This window comes from Miniopterus schreibersii, assembly GCF_964146895.1.
Source record: "Miniopterus schreibersii genome assembly, chromosome: 18".
NCBI lineage: Eukaryota > Metazoa > Chordata > Mammalia > Chiroptera > Miniopteridae > Miniopterus > Miniopterus schreibersii.
Window position 1 is genome coordinate 4246178 of NC_138121.1, and position 13746 is coordinate 4259923.

General features: G+C 58.2%; 1 protein-coding gene across 1 annotated transcript; it reads left to right on the top strand.

Annotated features, from left to right (window-relative positions):
• The first annotated feature begins 6090 nt into the window (after positions 1-6090).
• On the top strand, positions 6091-12877 carry KDELR1 (KDEL endoplasmic reticulum protein retention receptor 1). The gene is made up of 5 exons (XM_081118691.1): positions 6091-6359; positions 7026-7126; positions 7332-7490; positions 10671-10923; positions 12174-12877. The coding sequence occupies exons 1-5, from the start codon at positions 6269-6271 to the stop codon at positions 12206-12208; spliced, it is 639 nt and encodes a 212-aa protein (XP_080974817.1). The 5' UTR covers positions 6091-6268; the 3' UTR covers positions 12209-12877.
• Positions 12878-13746: the final 869 nt, after the last annotated feature.

A 13746-nucleotide genomic window follows, 5' to 3' on the forward strand; every position in this document is an offset into this window, starting at 1 on the left:
CGGGGCGGCCTCTGAGCGCCGGGCCGGGGAGGGAAACGGGAGGAGGAGGGGGCACACGGAGACGCGGAGACAGGAGCAGAACGAGAGACAAATAAGAGAGAGACACAGCGGTGGGAAGACAGAGACAGGGAGACAAGGCACAGAAAGAGATACTCGAAGATGAGATACAGGGAGGGAGAGACCCAGGTGGAGGGTGGCGGTGGGTAATGGGGGCAGGAAAGATACAGAGGTGGGGAGGACAGTGTGAGACAGGACAGCCGGGAAAGAGACCCACAGAGATGGGATCAAAATGGGAGCAGAAAGAGAGACCCAGGGAGACAGGAAGAGAGATGCAAACCGTAGAGATAGGGAGAGCGCGACAGAAATCAGGAGAGAGGTGGGGAAAGAGACAGGGATAGAGGGGCTCAGAGTGAGAGCCAGGGGGATGAGGCGGAGAGATAAGACGAGGTGACATGCGGGGGAATGTTAGGGAGGCAAGGAGAGATGCGGGGAGAGGCAAAGGAAGGCAGCAGAGAAGAGAGACGGGAAAGTTGGACAGAGAGGAAGATGGAAAGAAACCCAGGCGACAGAGACCCCACAGCCACCAAGAGACAAGCACACACAAGAGATGGAGAACCAGGCAGAATGGGAGATCGAGGGAGGAGGCGGCGGGCAGAGCAGACAGAAACAGGCAGACAGAAATAGCGAGGCGAGGCAGAGATCAAGACCCCCACCAGGCAGGGGCCCCGCGGACATGAAAGGAAGGCCGGGAGGCGGGTGGCGGGAGCGATCAGAAATAAGAGGAAGAAAAAGATGAGAAAGGGAAAAGGGGTCAGGTGTGTGGGGGAAGAGAGAGAGAAAAAATTAGTGGGGCATCCTCAGGAGAGAAAATGTCCCATGACATTACCCCGCACCTAGACGGCAACCCCCAGCCCATTTTGCCCCTTACCCCTGCCCCTGTTCCCTCATTCTCAGTGAGAGCTGGAAAGAGTCACAGCCAGGGGTGGGCTGTGGGGTTGAGGGGCACAGCTGCGGAGAGGGGCACAGGGGTCCCTGGCTCCCAGCCTAGAGCAATTTCATAAATGAGAGGAAATAGCATCTCTTCCCGTGTCCCCTGTTGAATACTAGCTGCCTGGGGAGGTCGGGCTGGGAGCCCAGACTCCTGGCTTCTGGGTCTGAGGGAGGAGGGCATTGGAGGCCTGGACTCCTGGTTCCCAGAGAGGAATTACAGCCTGCACTAGGGCTTCCCGAAGGGGTGAGGGTCTAGACAGGGAAGGGTTCTCTCCTGGTTGTCAATCAAGCTCCTGTCCGGTTGCCATGGTAGCACAGGCCTGTCTACCCCACTGATAGCCAGTGTAGGGGAGAGGCCCCCCCAGAGGCCTCCACCCCCACCCCACCCACCTTCCCAGAGATCCTGGGTCACTGTCTTCCCAAGAATGGGGGTGGGGGCTCCCAGCATGCCAAAATCCCTCCCAAATCCTAGCTCCCCATGTCCCTCCTCTCCTCTGCCCTTCCCCAGGCAGCTGGCTCAATCAGTGCTCAGAATAGTCCCCCTGCCCCAAAATAACCCACAGCTGTGGCCTGGCCCCCGCAGGGTTAACACTTTGCTCTCCTCCATTCCTGGTGGCTGCTCACCCCTCAGCCCCACCTCTGCCTCTCAGACCCACCCCTGCCTGGCCTCTGCCCTTGGGGTCCCCAGGGTCCTGTTCCCTGCTGAGGCCCAGGAGGGCAGCTTCAGCCCCACCCTTCTAGGGAGGCTGGACACCCAGTCCTTTCCCTTGAGGGATTCAGAGGGCAGTCCCCCACCCCTCGGAGACTGAGAAGCAGCATCCCCAGGCCCAAACCCCAGAACCTGCACCCTCAGGGAGGGATCATACTGTCCAGGCCCCCAATCTCCACCTCCTCTGGCCCCACTCCCATCCCCATGGGGCCAAAGAGTCCTGTCCCATCCCCTGCCCTGTCAGGGACTGAGGAGACTGAGCCCCAGCCCCCTCCTCCCTGAGACACAAAACCCTACCCTCCAACTTCTCCAACAGACTCCGAAGTCCTGGGGCTCGGTTCCCTCCTTATGCAGACCCAGGAGGCCAGATGCTCAGTTTCCTCCTTTCCCAGGACCCAGGAGTCCCAGCTCCCTTCTGCCTCTAAACTCAGGAACGCAGGTGCCTGCCCAGCCTCCTGTACGCCCAGGACCCGGGAGGCCAAGCCCACAGCCCTCTGGTCTCTTAAGGACCTTCTTGTCTCAAACCCCATCAGTCCCAACATGCTGGGCACCCCCCAGCTCCAGGCTCGCAGCTGCCCAACTCTGGTCCTGTGCACAGCACAGCCTGTCCCCCAGCTGAGGAGGAGGAGGGTACCAGAGGTTCCTGGGGTGCCCCATCTCCATCACTCCCCCTCAATCCATCACAGAAGAGAGGAGAGGCCACTTTGATCAACAGCCCGCCCCCCCTCGCGTCGTGCTGCAGACGGCTTCCCGTTCCCCCCCCACCTACAACACTATTCTCTCCCCACCCTAATCCTGGTGCTCAGAAGAGGCTGGAAGGGTGTTCTAGAACCTTGGGGAAGGGGTGGTAGCTTGGGGTGAGGGGTGCTGGGGCCTGGATGCCCTCAAGGTCCTTGGCAGGGGTATTAATAGCAGACTCATAGCTCTGAGAAGGGAGGGGAGAGCCAGAGGAGAGAGGGAGAGGAACGGGCCAGTGAGGGGGGAGACTGATGCGGACAGGGGGGTGCAGGGAAGGGGAGATGGGAAGATGGGGGACAGGCATGGGGTGTCAGGTAGGTGGGGCAGGGGGAGGGTGCAAAATGTCAGAGAAATTGGGGGGCGGTTAGGAAGTCTGAGGTGTAGAGACCTAGGAAAAAGGGACTCAGAGACAGAGAAAGATGGGGGGCAGACGAGTCCCCAGGAGACAAGGGAGCTGGAGGGATGAAGACCCCTGCTCACTATTCAACCCCCCCTCCTTCCCTGAGGCCCAGGGCCAACTTTCCCTGCCCTAGATCTGGGGGTCGTCTCCACCCCCACCCCTGCGTCCTCTACCCCAGGCTTACCTTTTCATGACCCCGTTCTGTTGGGGGGATTACGGGGGCTAAGACCGGAACCCGGAGTCCAGCGACCCGAAGATTCCGAAGAGGGCTCAGGGAGCCGCTGGGGGGGCCAGGCCCGGGGCGGTGGCGGAGGCAGTGGCAGTGGCGGCGGCAGGGCAGCGGCAGGAACGGGGACCTCCTGATTGTCCCTGGCTCCGGCTCTCTGTCCTCTTCTTAGGTCCGTCCTGCCCTGTCTGTCCCCCAAGGTTGCGGCCACCCCGACTAGGCGAGGACGCCGCTACACATGTTGCACTGGAAGTTGGGCCCCGGACATTGCGGAGGCTGTCGGGGTGTCCTCTCACCGCCTGGACCCCGTGGGGATCCCCCTCCACCCACCTGGGGTGCCCCCCTCTGCTGCTTCAGCCCCGGCTCCTCCCCCCAGTCCATGTGTCCAGTCCCGCCTCTCCTTGGCTCATTCTCACCCCCCTTTGTGCCCTGAGCGCCCCCCCAGCGTCTGTCTGTCTGTCTGTCTGTCTGGGTCACCTCTGAAGCCAGTGACTGGTGTGTGTCTGTGTGAGGGGCGGGAGACCGCCTGTGTGGGGAACCGCTTGCCCTTCTTCCTTGGCCACCTGCAGACCCCCCCACACCCCCACTCGAAACCCAGGCAGCAGCACACACATCCACACGCACACACGCGCAACCTCACTTCCCTGGGATTCCCTTCAACACCCCGGAGCTTGAGGAGGCCCCCCCCCCAGACACACAGGGGGCCGATGGGGGCCGGGCTGCCACTGCCGTCAGGGACTGTGCGACAGACAGGAGGACACACAGGCAGCCAGGGATGCCAGACGCCGGCCGGACGCAGGCAGGAGGCACAGAGCCCAGGTACACACCATCCACTTGGGTTTGGGGGCTGGCGGGAGGAAACTGGGGGGCCCACGACACCCAGGCAGGAGGCTCGGGGTCGGTACAGACAGACAGATCCCCCTCCCTCCCTGCCGCCCTCCCTCCCTCGCGGCCGCGGCCGCCGCAGCCCTTACAGACACACCCCCCCTCCACAGCCCAGCCCGACACCCGCCCCGCAGATCCTCACCGGGCAGATGGCTGATGCGCGAGAGACCCCTGGGGGCCGGGCGGACCCACCCAGGCCGACACCCCCAGCTTGGTGCCGGTGGCCGAGGGAGGCTGCGGTCGTGGCGGTGGCGGCGGCCCCGGCTTGGAGGAGCCGGAGCGGGAGGGACCCGCACACTCGCTCTGTTCTCTCACACACACACTCACTCGGGATGCGATTAACATTCAGTCCCCGTCCGCCCCTGCCGGGAGATCCACAGCCCCCCCTCATGGCCTCCCTGGGGACCCCTCCTCCTGCCAGGGCTGGGGAAGGGGCTGCCCCCGCCCCAGCTCCCAGCCTCTGCCTTCCTCCTGGGACAAGAGAGTGAGGGGCTGCAAATAAAAAGGGAGGTAGGCAGGGACTCAGAATCTGTCACTGAGACATCAGCTTCGGACCTGGACTTCAGGGCCCCGGGGCTGCTGCCCTTGGCCCCCTCCCCACTTTGAGGCTTGAGAAGCAGTAGGCTGTTCCCTGACTTTGGTCTCCAACATGCTAGGACCCAGCTTTTGGCTTTTATTGATCTAGAAGGCCAGGCCTGCAAACTAGGTCTCCATGAAGCCAGGAGTCCAGGCTCCCAGCCCCTCCTCTCAAAGACACAGAAATTCAAGTCCCCAGACTCCTCCTCCTCCAGGACCTCCAGCCCCCTTGGTCAGACTTAGGACTCCAGGTGACTGGTGCCTTTTTCCCTCAGACCCAGAAGCCTAGGGTCCCAGGAGTCCAGGCCCCCAGCCCCTCCTCCCTCAGATCCAGGAGTCCAGGCCCCCAGCCCCTCCTCCCTCAGATCCAGGAGTCCAGGCCCCCAGCCCCCCAGCCCCTCCTCCCTCAGATCCAGGAGTCCAGGCCCCCAGCCCCTCCTCCCTCAGACATAGGAGTCCAGACCCCTGGTTGCCTTCTCCACTGGTACCCAGTGATTTAGGACCCCTCCTCCCAGCCTGAGTCCCTTTTAAGCACTCAGACAACCTGAACCCCTAGTACAAGCCACCCTCAGGGGTCCACTAGTCCAAGGCTCAAGGATGTCTATCCACCCCTCTGAGGAAGCCATACCCCTGTACTCCTTCTTTTATTGAGGGGCCTAGGCCTATACCTGTGGGTACTCAAACCCACAGGAGGAAAGCAGCATCTACCTCCTAGAAGACACAGCCTGGCCCTGGCAGGTCCCTCAAGGCCAGCTGCCAGCTCCTACCCCTCCTGCTAGAGAGGCTAGGCCCAGCACTTCTATAAAGTGTTGGGGTGGAGGCTGGCACAAAACACCTGGGCTCCTGAGGGCAGAGGCCAGGAGTGTGAGTGTGTGTGTGTGTGTGTGTGTGTGTGCTTGTGAGGGGCAATTCTGGGGTTGGGGCAGGAGCCAGGGCTGTGGGCTGTTGACTCCAGGGTCTGGGAGAGCAGGGATGAAGGCTTTTCTTAAATAAAAAAAAAGACTGGGGCCTGAATTTGTGGGTCTCAGAGGGAGGAAGGAATTGTGCCCCTAGATTCCTGGGTCTAGGATGCTTGAAACACAGGATAGTTGAGGTGGGACCCTAAGGAAGGGGAGATGGGTGCCTGGACTCCTAAGTCTTGGGGGAGGAGGAGGGTTCTATATTTCCGAGGTCCTGGGAGGGGAGGAGGCTGGGGGCTTGGACTCTTGTCCTGGGAGGAGGGGCTAGGGTCCGGGACTCCTGGGTCTGAGGGAGGCGCTGGGGGCTGCTTTTTTGCCCTTTGGGCGGATTAGAGCTTGAGGCCCAAGAAAAGCCAGCCTCTGGGTCCCTGTCTAGGATTTTTAGAGTTCAGAGGCCAGCCTCCCTAATCGCTGTCAAGGGCAGAAGCTGAGCACAGACTGCCTAAGGGAGCAGGTGCCAGATTTGGGAGTTTCAGGTCCCAGCGAACCCACAAATATCTAGGAGGCTGCCTTGGGGGTGCCGGCGGGCGCGGGAAGGGGGCGCCAGAGAGCCGGGACTCCGCCCTCCGGGGCGGAGCCTCCCCCGGACTCCTCCCCCTCCCCCTCGCCTCCCTCTTCCTAGCTCCGGCTCCGCCGCCAGCTCCCGCCTCGGCTCCCCCTCCCAGAGCCCCCTCCCAGGAGCGGAGCCCACCCGAGGGCCCCTCTCCCGCCTCCATCCCAGCCGCCCGGCCAGAACAGCAGCCCCGGGGGGCAGCCCCCCTCCAGTCCTTCCAGACCCCCCAACCATGAATCTCTTCCGATTCCTGGGAGACCTCTCCCACCTTCTAGCCATCATTTTGCTACTGCTCAAAATCTGGAAGTCCCGCTCGTGTGCCGGTGAGACGCCCACGGGAGCGGGAGGAGGGGGGCAGTGCGGGGGACATTCCAGGACTCGGGCAAGGGTTTGGAGGCACCAGGGGGACGGGTCCCTCCCCCTACCGCTTGCTGGGGATCCCCCCCCCTTCCAGGTCCAGGGTCACCGGGGGGTCAGCTCCTTTCACCAGAGTGGGGGTGCATACAGCTTGGTGGGGGTGGCTCCAGGCACCCAGTTCAGCCTCCCCCAGCCTCATGTGGGCGGCCCTGGTTCCAGGGCTTGAACAGGGAGCCGTGGCAGGCAGGGAGGTGGCTGGGAGTTGGTGACGTGGACCGTGGCGGCCAGGAAGAGAGCGGGGGGGGGGAGGCAACCTGTTCTGGGGGCGCTGAGGTCAAGTGGGGTTCTCCCGTGAAACCCACCTGGAGTCTGGACTTGGGAGGACCCTGAGGGGGCCCGGGGTGGCCGTGAGGCCTAGCCTGGGACCGAGCCTCGGGCTGGAGTAGCTCTGGGGCCGGGCTGCCCCCTGGCTGTGGGCCGCGGGAAAGGGCCCTGCTCAGGCAGGGCGGGCAGGGGAGGCCTCCAGGAACGACTGCGCCCCTGAGGGGTGTCCAGGCGCATCTCCGGCGCTGGGCCTCGGTTTATGGCCGTGCAGCCCACCCCCAGACCCCCCCACTCTTTCTGCACCGCAGGGATTTCCGGGAAGAGCCAGGTCCTGTTTGCCGTGGTGTTCACTGCCCGGTACCTGGACCTTTTCACCAACTACATCTCGCTCTACAACACGTGCATGAAGGTAAAGCTCTACCCACTCGCCCCTGCTGGGCCTCCTGAGGGGAGTGTGGGTCCCAGGCCTCTGGGTTGGAGGGATGAGGTGACAGGAGCCCAGAGTCTGGGGTCCGAGGGAGGAAGGGCTGGGGCTCCAGGCCCCGGGGACTGAGCCTGTGCGGGGGCGCAGGTGCTGCAAGCTGAGGCCCCCTCCTCTGGGTCCCCCTCCACAGGTGGTCTACATCGCCTGCTCCTTCACCACAGTCTGGATGATTTACAGCAAGTTCAAAGCCACTTATGATGGGAACCACGACACGTTCCGGGTGGAGTTTCTCGTTGTTCCCACCGCCATCCTGGCGTTCCTGGTCAACCATGACTTTACACCCCTAGAGGTAGGCTGCCTGGAAGGGTCCCTGTTTGGGGGATGGGCCATGGCAGAACAGCTGTTGACAGTGGACCCTCTCAACGGCTTCCTTCTGCAAGATTTGCTCAGACTTCTTTATTTTAGGACATAAGTTCGGCTCATGGGCCCTGGAATCAGATGATATTAACACAACGGCAGCAGCACTCGCCAGGTGCCAGATGCTGCTCTCAGTATTTCATGTACATTAACCCATTATTTTTCACAGCAGCCTCATTTTACAGATGAGGAAACTGAAGCTTAGGGAGCCTAAATGACTCGTCCAAGGTCAATAGCCTAGTGAGCAGCTCAGGAATTGGGAACAGGGGCTCTGGAGCCAGGCTACTTGGATTGAAATCCCAGATCTGCTACTTTCTGTTAGCATGACCTTGGGCATGTGATTTGACCTCTCTGTGCCTCACTTTATAAAGTCGAGATCAGGCCAAGTGAGGATTTACTGATTTTATACAGCATTGCCTAGTGGTGAAACACATAGGCTCTAGAACCACAGAGCAGGGATTTGAAGCCCACTTAGCAGCTGTGGGACTTTGGGCAAGTCAGTTTCTCTGTGCCTCAGTTTCCTTGTCTGTAAAATGGGGATAATCAATTCCTACTTTAGAAGTTCTAAGGAGGGGTTGATAGTGGTAAAGCACAGTGTCTGGCACTAGGTAGGAAGTTCTATGTTAATGTTTCTTCAGTGACTGAAGTGTTTAGTTCCATGCTGATACTTTTACTCCTAAACATTAGCTGTTGTGGTTTTTATTCTGTGGCATTTTGGTGGCACTGTGCAAATTCCTGGGAGGAATTTTGGTAGAGGCTGTGCTAAGTCTTCACTCTCCTGCCTCCTGAAGCCTGGCAGGAATCAAATTCAGAACAATGCTTCCTCCCTCAGGCTCACTCCTGCCTCGTAGGAAGCTGGCCCTGAGTGGCCAGGTGGGCTGATGTTTTCAACAGAAGCCACAACTCAGGAGTTTTCCTGCGAGATCATGCTTTAAAATTTTGGCCACAGGTTCAAAATATATTTCTAAAAGCACCCTGCAGGCCAGACAAATTTGACAGAGGGTGACTTTGGTCCACAGGCCCCAGGAATGTCAGAGGGAGGTGGCATTGTACTGTGGTGGGGATGCTGGACTTGGCTGCAGGCCTTGGACTTTGCAGACATACAGTCGCCACCTTGCCAGGAACACTCACCCAAACTGGGCCCATTTTACAGAGGGCGAGACTGAGGCTGGGGGAGGCAATGGGGCTTACTCCAGGTGGAAGAGACCAGACCAGAGCCCAGGCCTTTTGACTCCAGTTTTTTTGGTTCCCTCATTCAAAGCAGTGAGTTCACTTGTACAAAGTCTTATTACTGTGCCTGGCTCCACGCTGGCCATTCTAAATATGCCAGCATCCGGCCTGACCCCTCATCCCCATCTTTTGGAAAACTAAGGTGGGCTCAGGAGAGAGCTCACAGGATTTAAACTCAAGTCCGCCTGCCTTCACAGGCCATATGTGTTGGTGCGTGCTCAAAAATTATTTTTTTAACCCTCTTCTTTAAAAATTCAGACGTCATGAATAGATAAAAATAAACATGATGAAAACGTGACCTTCCATCTCCCCCTATGTTATGATTCTCATCCCATGGTTGACCCAGGGGTACAGTTGGGTGTGCATCAGTTTAATTGGTAACTTTTCCCAGAGCCTCCACTAAGCTGACCTGCTAAGAGCTTTGCAGGAGGATTCTGAGTGATTATGGGAGCAAACCCTGGAGTCCAGCTGCCTGGAGAAGAATCTACTCACATTTTAGCTGTGCGCCTTTGGGCCTCCATCTCCTCATCTGTATAATGGGGGATAAGAAGGCAGGGTGAAGGCAGCAGCCAGTTAATGCCTGTAAGGCCCGGGGAGCAGTGCCTCGTGGTAAATGCTGTAAAGCACGCGTTGCAATGAATATGTCCTGATGTGGCCCACTCCCTCCCACAAACGCAACAACCTGCCACCTGGCCTTGCTCTCTGAGGGGAGGTTTCGGTGTATCTGTGGATCCTGAATTACCCCAGGTGGGACTTTCAGGTTCCTGTGGACTGAAAAGGGACTGACAGATGTCTGCAGTCTCTTCTTCCCCCTCCCGTGGTGCCCTGTCCTGCACACAAGTGATGACTGGCACTTGTCCCTAAATGGTGGCCCGTGACAAGCACGTGGGAGCTGACTTCCATTCACTCATTCACTCATCCAGGCATCGAATATGTGCCAGGCGTTGTGCCAGGGGTGGGGTCATGAGGTGAACAACGTGGAGGATCTGAGTCTCATGACTCACATTCTGGTGAGGGCTGCCAGGAAAGAGATAAAACAGGGTGATGTGACAGTGCTGCAGGAAGGATGGTCAGGGAAGGCCTCTCTCAGGAGTTGACTGATGAGCCGAGCCTGGAAGGAGGTGGAAGAGGCAGAATGTGACAGTCTGGGGAATTGTTGCGTGAATAGCAAGTGCAAAGGTCCTGGGGCAGGAAGGAGCCTGCATGGTGGAGGGCAAATAGAAGGCCTGACTGCAGCCCAGAGATTGAGGGAAGGGAGTAGGAGATGAGGCTGGATTGGGGAGGCCTTGAAGACCCAGGTTAGATTTTGATTTTATTCTGGTTGTGATAAGAAGTAGCTACTAGATGGTTTTAAGCCAGGGAGTGACACAGTCTGATTTATAGTTCTAAAGATTGCACATAAAATGTCGCCCCTACAAGGGCAGGAAAATCATATCCATTTTTGAGATAAGCAGAGGCTCGGAGAATCTGGATCTCTTGCCCAAAACCTCATAGAAGGGAGGTCTCACAGCCAAGATTCCAACCTGGTGCGCCTTTTGCCGAGTGCTTGTGAGCACCGACTCTGAACCCTTGGTTCGAATCCCAGCTCTGCCACTTACTAGCTGTGGTCTTGGGCAAGTCTCTTCCCCTCTCTGGGCCTGTTTCCTCCTCTGTAGAATGGGGATGCTAATAATAGCAGCTCCCTCACGGGCCATGTGGAGGATTAAGTGAGAATACACATGGCTCAGGCAGAGCGCTGTCTGGCACACAGGAAGTGCTGGCGGCATTGCTGTCGGGTTTTCCTCTCTCCAGCATGGTCTGCACCTGACATCTGCCTTCTCTCCCGCCCTGTCCCCTCCCATTTCGTCCTGCCCTCTGCCCCTGCTCTGCCGCCTCCCTGCAGATCCTCTGGACCTTCTCCATCTACCTGGAGTCGGTGGCCATCCTGCCGCAGCTCTTCATGGTGAGCAAGACGGGAGAGGCGGAGACCATCACCAGCCACTACTTGTTCGCACTGGGCGTCTACCGCACGCTCTATCTCTTCAACTGGATCTGGCGCTATTACTTCGAGGGCTTCTTTGACCTCATCGCCATCGTGGCCGGCCTGGTCCAGACAGTCCTCTACTGCGATTTCTTCTACCTCTACATCACCAAAGGTAGCCAGCGTGGGGGTCAGCAGAAGGGGTCCTGCTCACTCCCTAGCTCTCGCCCTCCATCGCCCCAGCCCTGTGTCACTCGTTACTCAGGGGAGAGAACTTCCTCTCTCAGGTCCCAGGGTCCCAGACACCCCCCCCTAGGAATTCAGCCTCCAGCCCCAGCCTCCCTAAGGACAAGGGGTCACTCTCCTGGGGCCCCTAGGCCCTGAGGGAAGACAGCAAGGCAGCAGGGGCCGCCTTCCTGCACAGAGGTGCCTCTGCTTGGACCACGTGGAGACCAGGCATCTTTCTCCCCAGCCCTTGAGCATTTGCGGGAAGAGGAGACAGGGCAAAGAGGGGCACGGGCGGCCTCTGACTTTTCCTCTCTTGCAATTTGTCCTAAGCCCTCCTCCTGCCCTGAGGTTCCAGATCCATAGGGTTTCAGTCTCACACCCTAAAAAATCTGAAATTCCCATGTCCCCAGCCCAGCAGTGCTCAGAGAAGGGAGGGCCTCATCTCTGTTCACTGAGCGCTGCCCTCACCCTCAGGGATGCAGGCCCACTGAGATTCATTGATTGGCTGGTTGATTGATTCACTCGTTCATTCAACCAGGAAATTTACTGGGCCAGGGCTGGGTTCTAGGGACGCAATAATATACAATTCTAGTTGGGGGAGATGGAGAATGAACAAGTAAAGAGAGATGACTGCAAGTAGTGCGGGAGCTACGACAGAAAGAAACCAGGGCTGCAACAGCTGTGGAGGGTGAGGGGGCTACTTTCCATGGGGAGGGGGGTCTCAGGGGAGGCCTCGTAGAGGAGATGATGATTAAAGCAGAGACCCGAGAAATCAGGTGTCAGCTGATGTGAAGGAAAGGGGGTCAGGAGAGCAGAGGACTGGAGGCAGCCCCAGGCCCTTGGGGTTAAAGCTGGGAGGGCAGGATACTGGTCTCGCCTGGTGAGCCCGGCCAGACCCTCGACCCCAGCTCCCTCTTGGGATCCAAGGCCTCCAGCCTGAGTCCTTCAAGGGTGGGAGAGGAGTTGTCACCACCCGGAGAAATGGGGCCTCCTCTAGCCTCAGTGCTCAGCACCTAGGACAAGACTGGGGTCCCTCCAGCGCAGCCCTCAGTAATTCAGGCCGATTTCCCCAGTTTATAATCCAGGGCCCTGGGACCAGCCCCCCTCGCATCTCCGTCGTGCCCAGCGTCCAGCTCAGTGTGGGAGGCTGTGCCCTCCCGGCCCCACGGTAACGCTGCCTCCTCTCTCTCCTTGCAGTCCTGAAGGGGAAGAAGCTGAGTTTGCCAGCGTAGCCCTGGCCCGCGCCATCCCTCTCCTCGGCAGGGAGAGGGGCAGAGGAAGGCAACGGAAGACGAGGAGTCTTCCTGTCCAGGGGTGACTTTTTTAAGAACCGACTTTCCCCCACTCCCCACCTTCCTCCTGCCGGGTTTCAGGGGGTGGTGGAGGACCCAGGACTTGGGGAGCTCAGGACCTGGGCTGTTTCTGGTTTTTTGCCTTTTAGAGAAGAAAAAAAATCTTTCCACTATTTAGTTTTTGATTCCGATGACTCCTTTCTCTTCTACTGTCTGGCCCTGGTTTTTATAAACTATTTCAAGTATCCTGTATGGGGGGGGTGCAGGGTGGGAGATCTTCTCTCTCCAAGCCCCTTAGCTCCCTTCCAGACCATACCCCCCAGCTCCACTGTTTGCCAAACACTAAATCTGCCTACACCTGACCTCCCACCCTGGCCATGAACACAGCCCCTGCCCCCCAAACTTCTGGGCTGAGGAAAGGGAGGAGGAGAGGAAAGGTCTCCCCTGATTTTTCATAATAATTTTACCCAGAGTTTGGGCTTTTTTAGTCTTGTCCTCGTTTTTGGGGCATTTAGGGGGCTGGCTCCAGGGCCACCGTGACTCTGCCATGTTTTTGTACAGAATTGATGGTTGATTCTTTGTTCTCTTGAAATAAACCGAGGAAAATGATGCCTCTTTCGCTACTCCTTGCCCTCGCTCTCTGGCGTTTGTGGGGTCCCAGCCCAGCCCCTGTCTGCTTCTGCTTTGTCCCATTGACTCTCCACAGGCAACTGAGGCCTGAGAGGAGCAGGAAGATGAGAAACTGGGTTTCCCAAGACTGAGCTGTATCCTGACTCCTCAGGGTCCCACTGGGGAAGATGCTTTGGAGAAAAATATCTCGAAGATTCTTCCTGACTGGCACAGAACTTCCCTGACTGTTGTCCTGAATCTCAGGGTTACAGAGGACCTTCGGAGGTCACCAGCAGGCAGCTCGTTCCACCCTCACCTGGCATTTTGTTGAGCCATTCTGTTTTCTTAAAAAAAAAAAAGGAATCGGTTGCCAGTATTTAAAATCCAATTTCACATTAAAATCTGAATTTCTGGCTTCTCTTGAAAAAATCTGTCAGTCTGACAATGCCGGGTCCTCATTTCTGGGTGGCAACAGATGGCTGGAGCTGAATGGACGCAGCTTTCCACCACGGTCCCCAGGACTTGGCTGAGGGGTCTTTACCATTCATTGTCCGGCTGACACATCGCTTTCTGTTTTTGTTTGTGGAATTAAAAGGAAAGTGGGATATTTTCCACATCTCCCTCCAGACTGGCTTCACACCTGCCTTTATCTTTCACTTGCATTACCTGCCTGGCCCTTGGAGCTTTGGGGGTTTTGCCCCCGGATTTAGGATTTAGTCAGACTTCCTAGATGTCCACTGAGACCTTCCTTGACCACCCCCAGGTCTCCCATAGGATGGCCCTGGAGGCTTCAGGAGGCAGGTAGCTGGCATTTCCTGAGCATTTCACAAGTGCCAGGCAATGTGGAGGAGCCCACTGGGACCTTAGCA

Coding starts and splice junctions, on each gene's coding strand:
- KDELR1 (XM_081118691.1), top strand. CDS start 6,269: ATGAATCTCTTCCGATTCCTGGGAGACCTCTCCCACCTTCTAGCCATC. Junction 6,360..7,025: donor GAAGTCCCGCTCGTGTGCCG/GTGAGACGCCCA, acceptor TCTGCACCGCAG/GGATTTCCGGGAAGAGCCAG. Junction 10,924..12,173: donor CTACCTCTACATCACCAAAG/GTAGCCAGCGTG, acceptor CTCTCCTTGCAG/TCCTGAAGGGGAAGAAGCTG.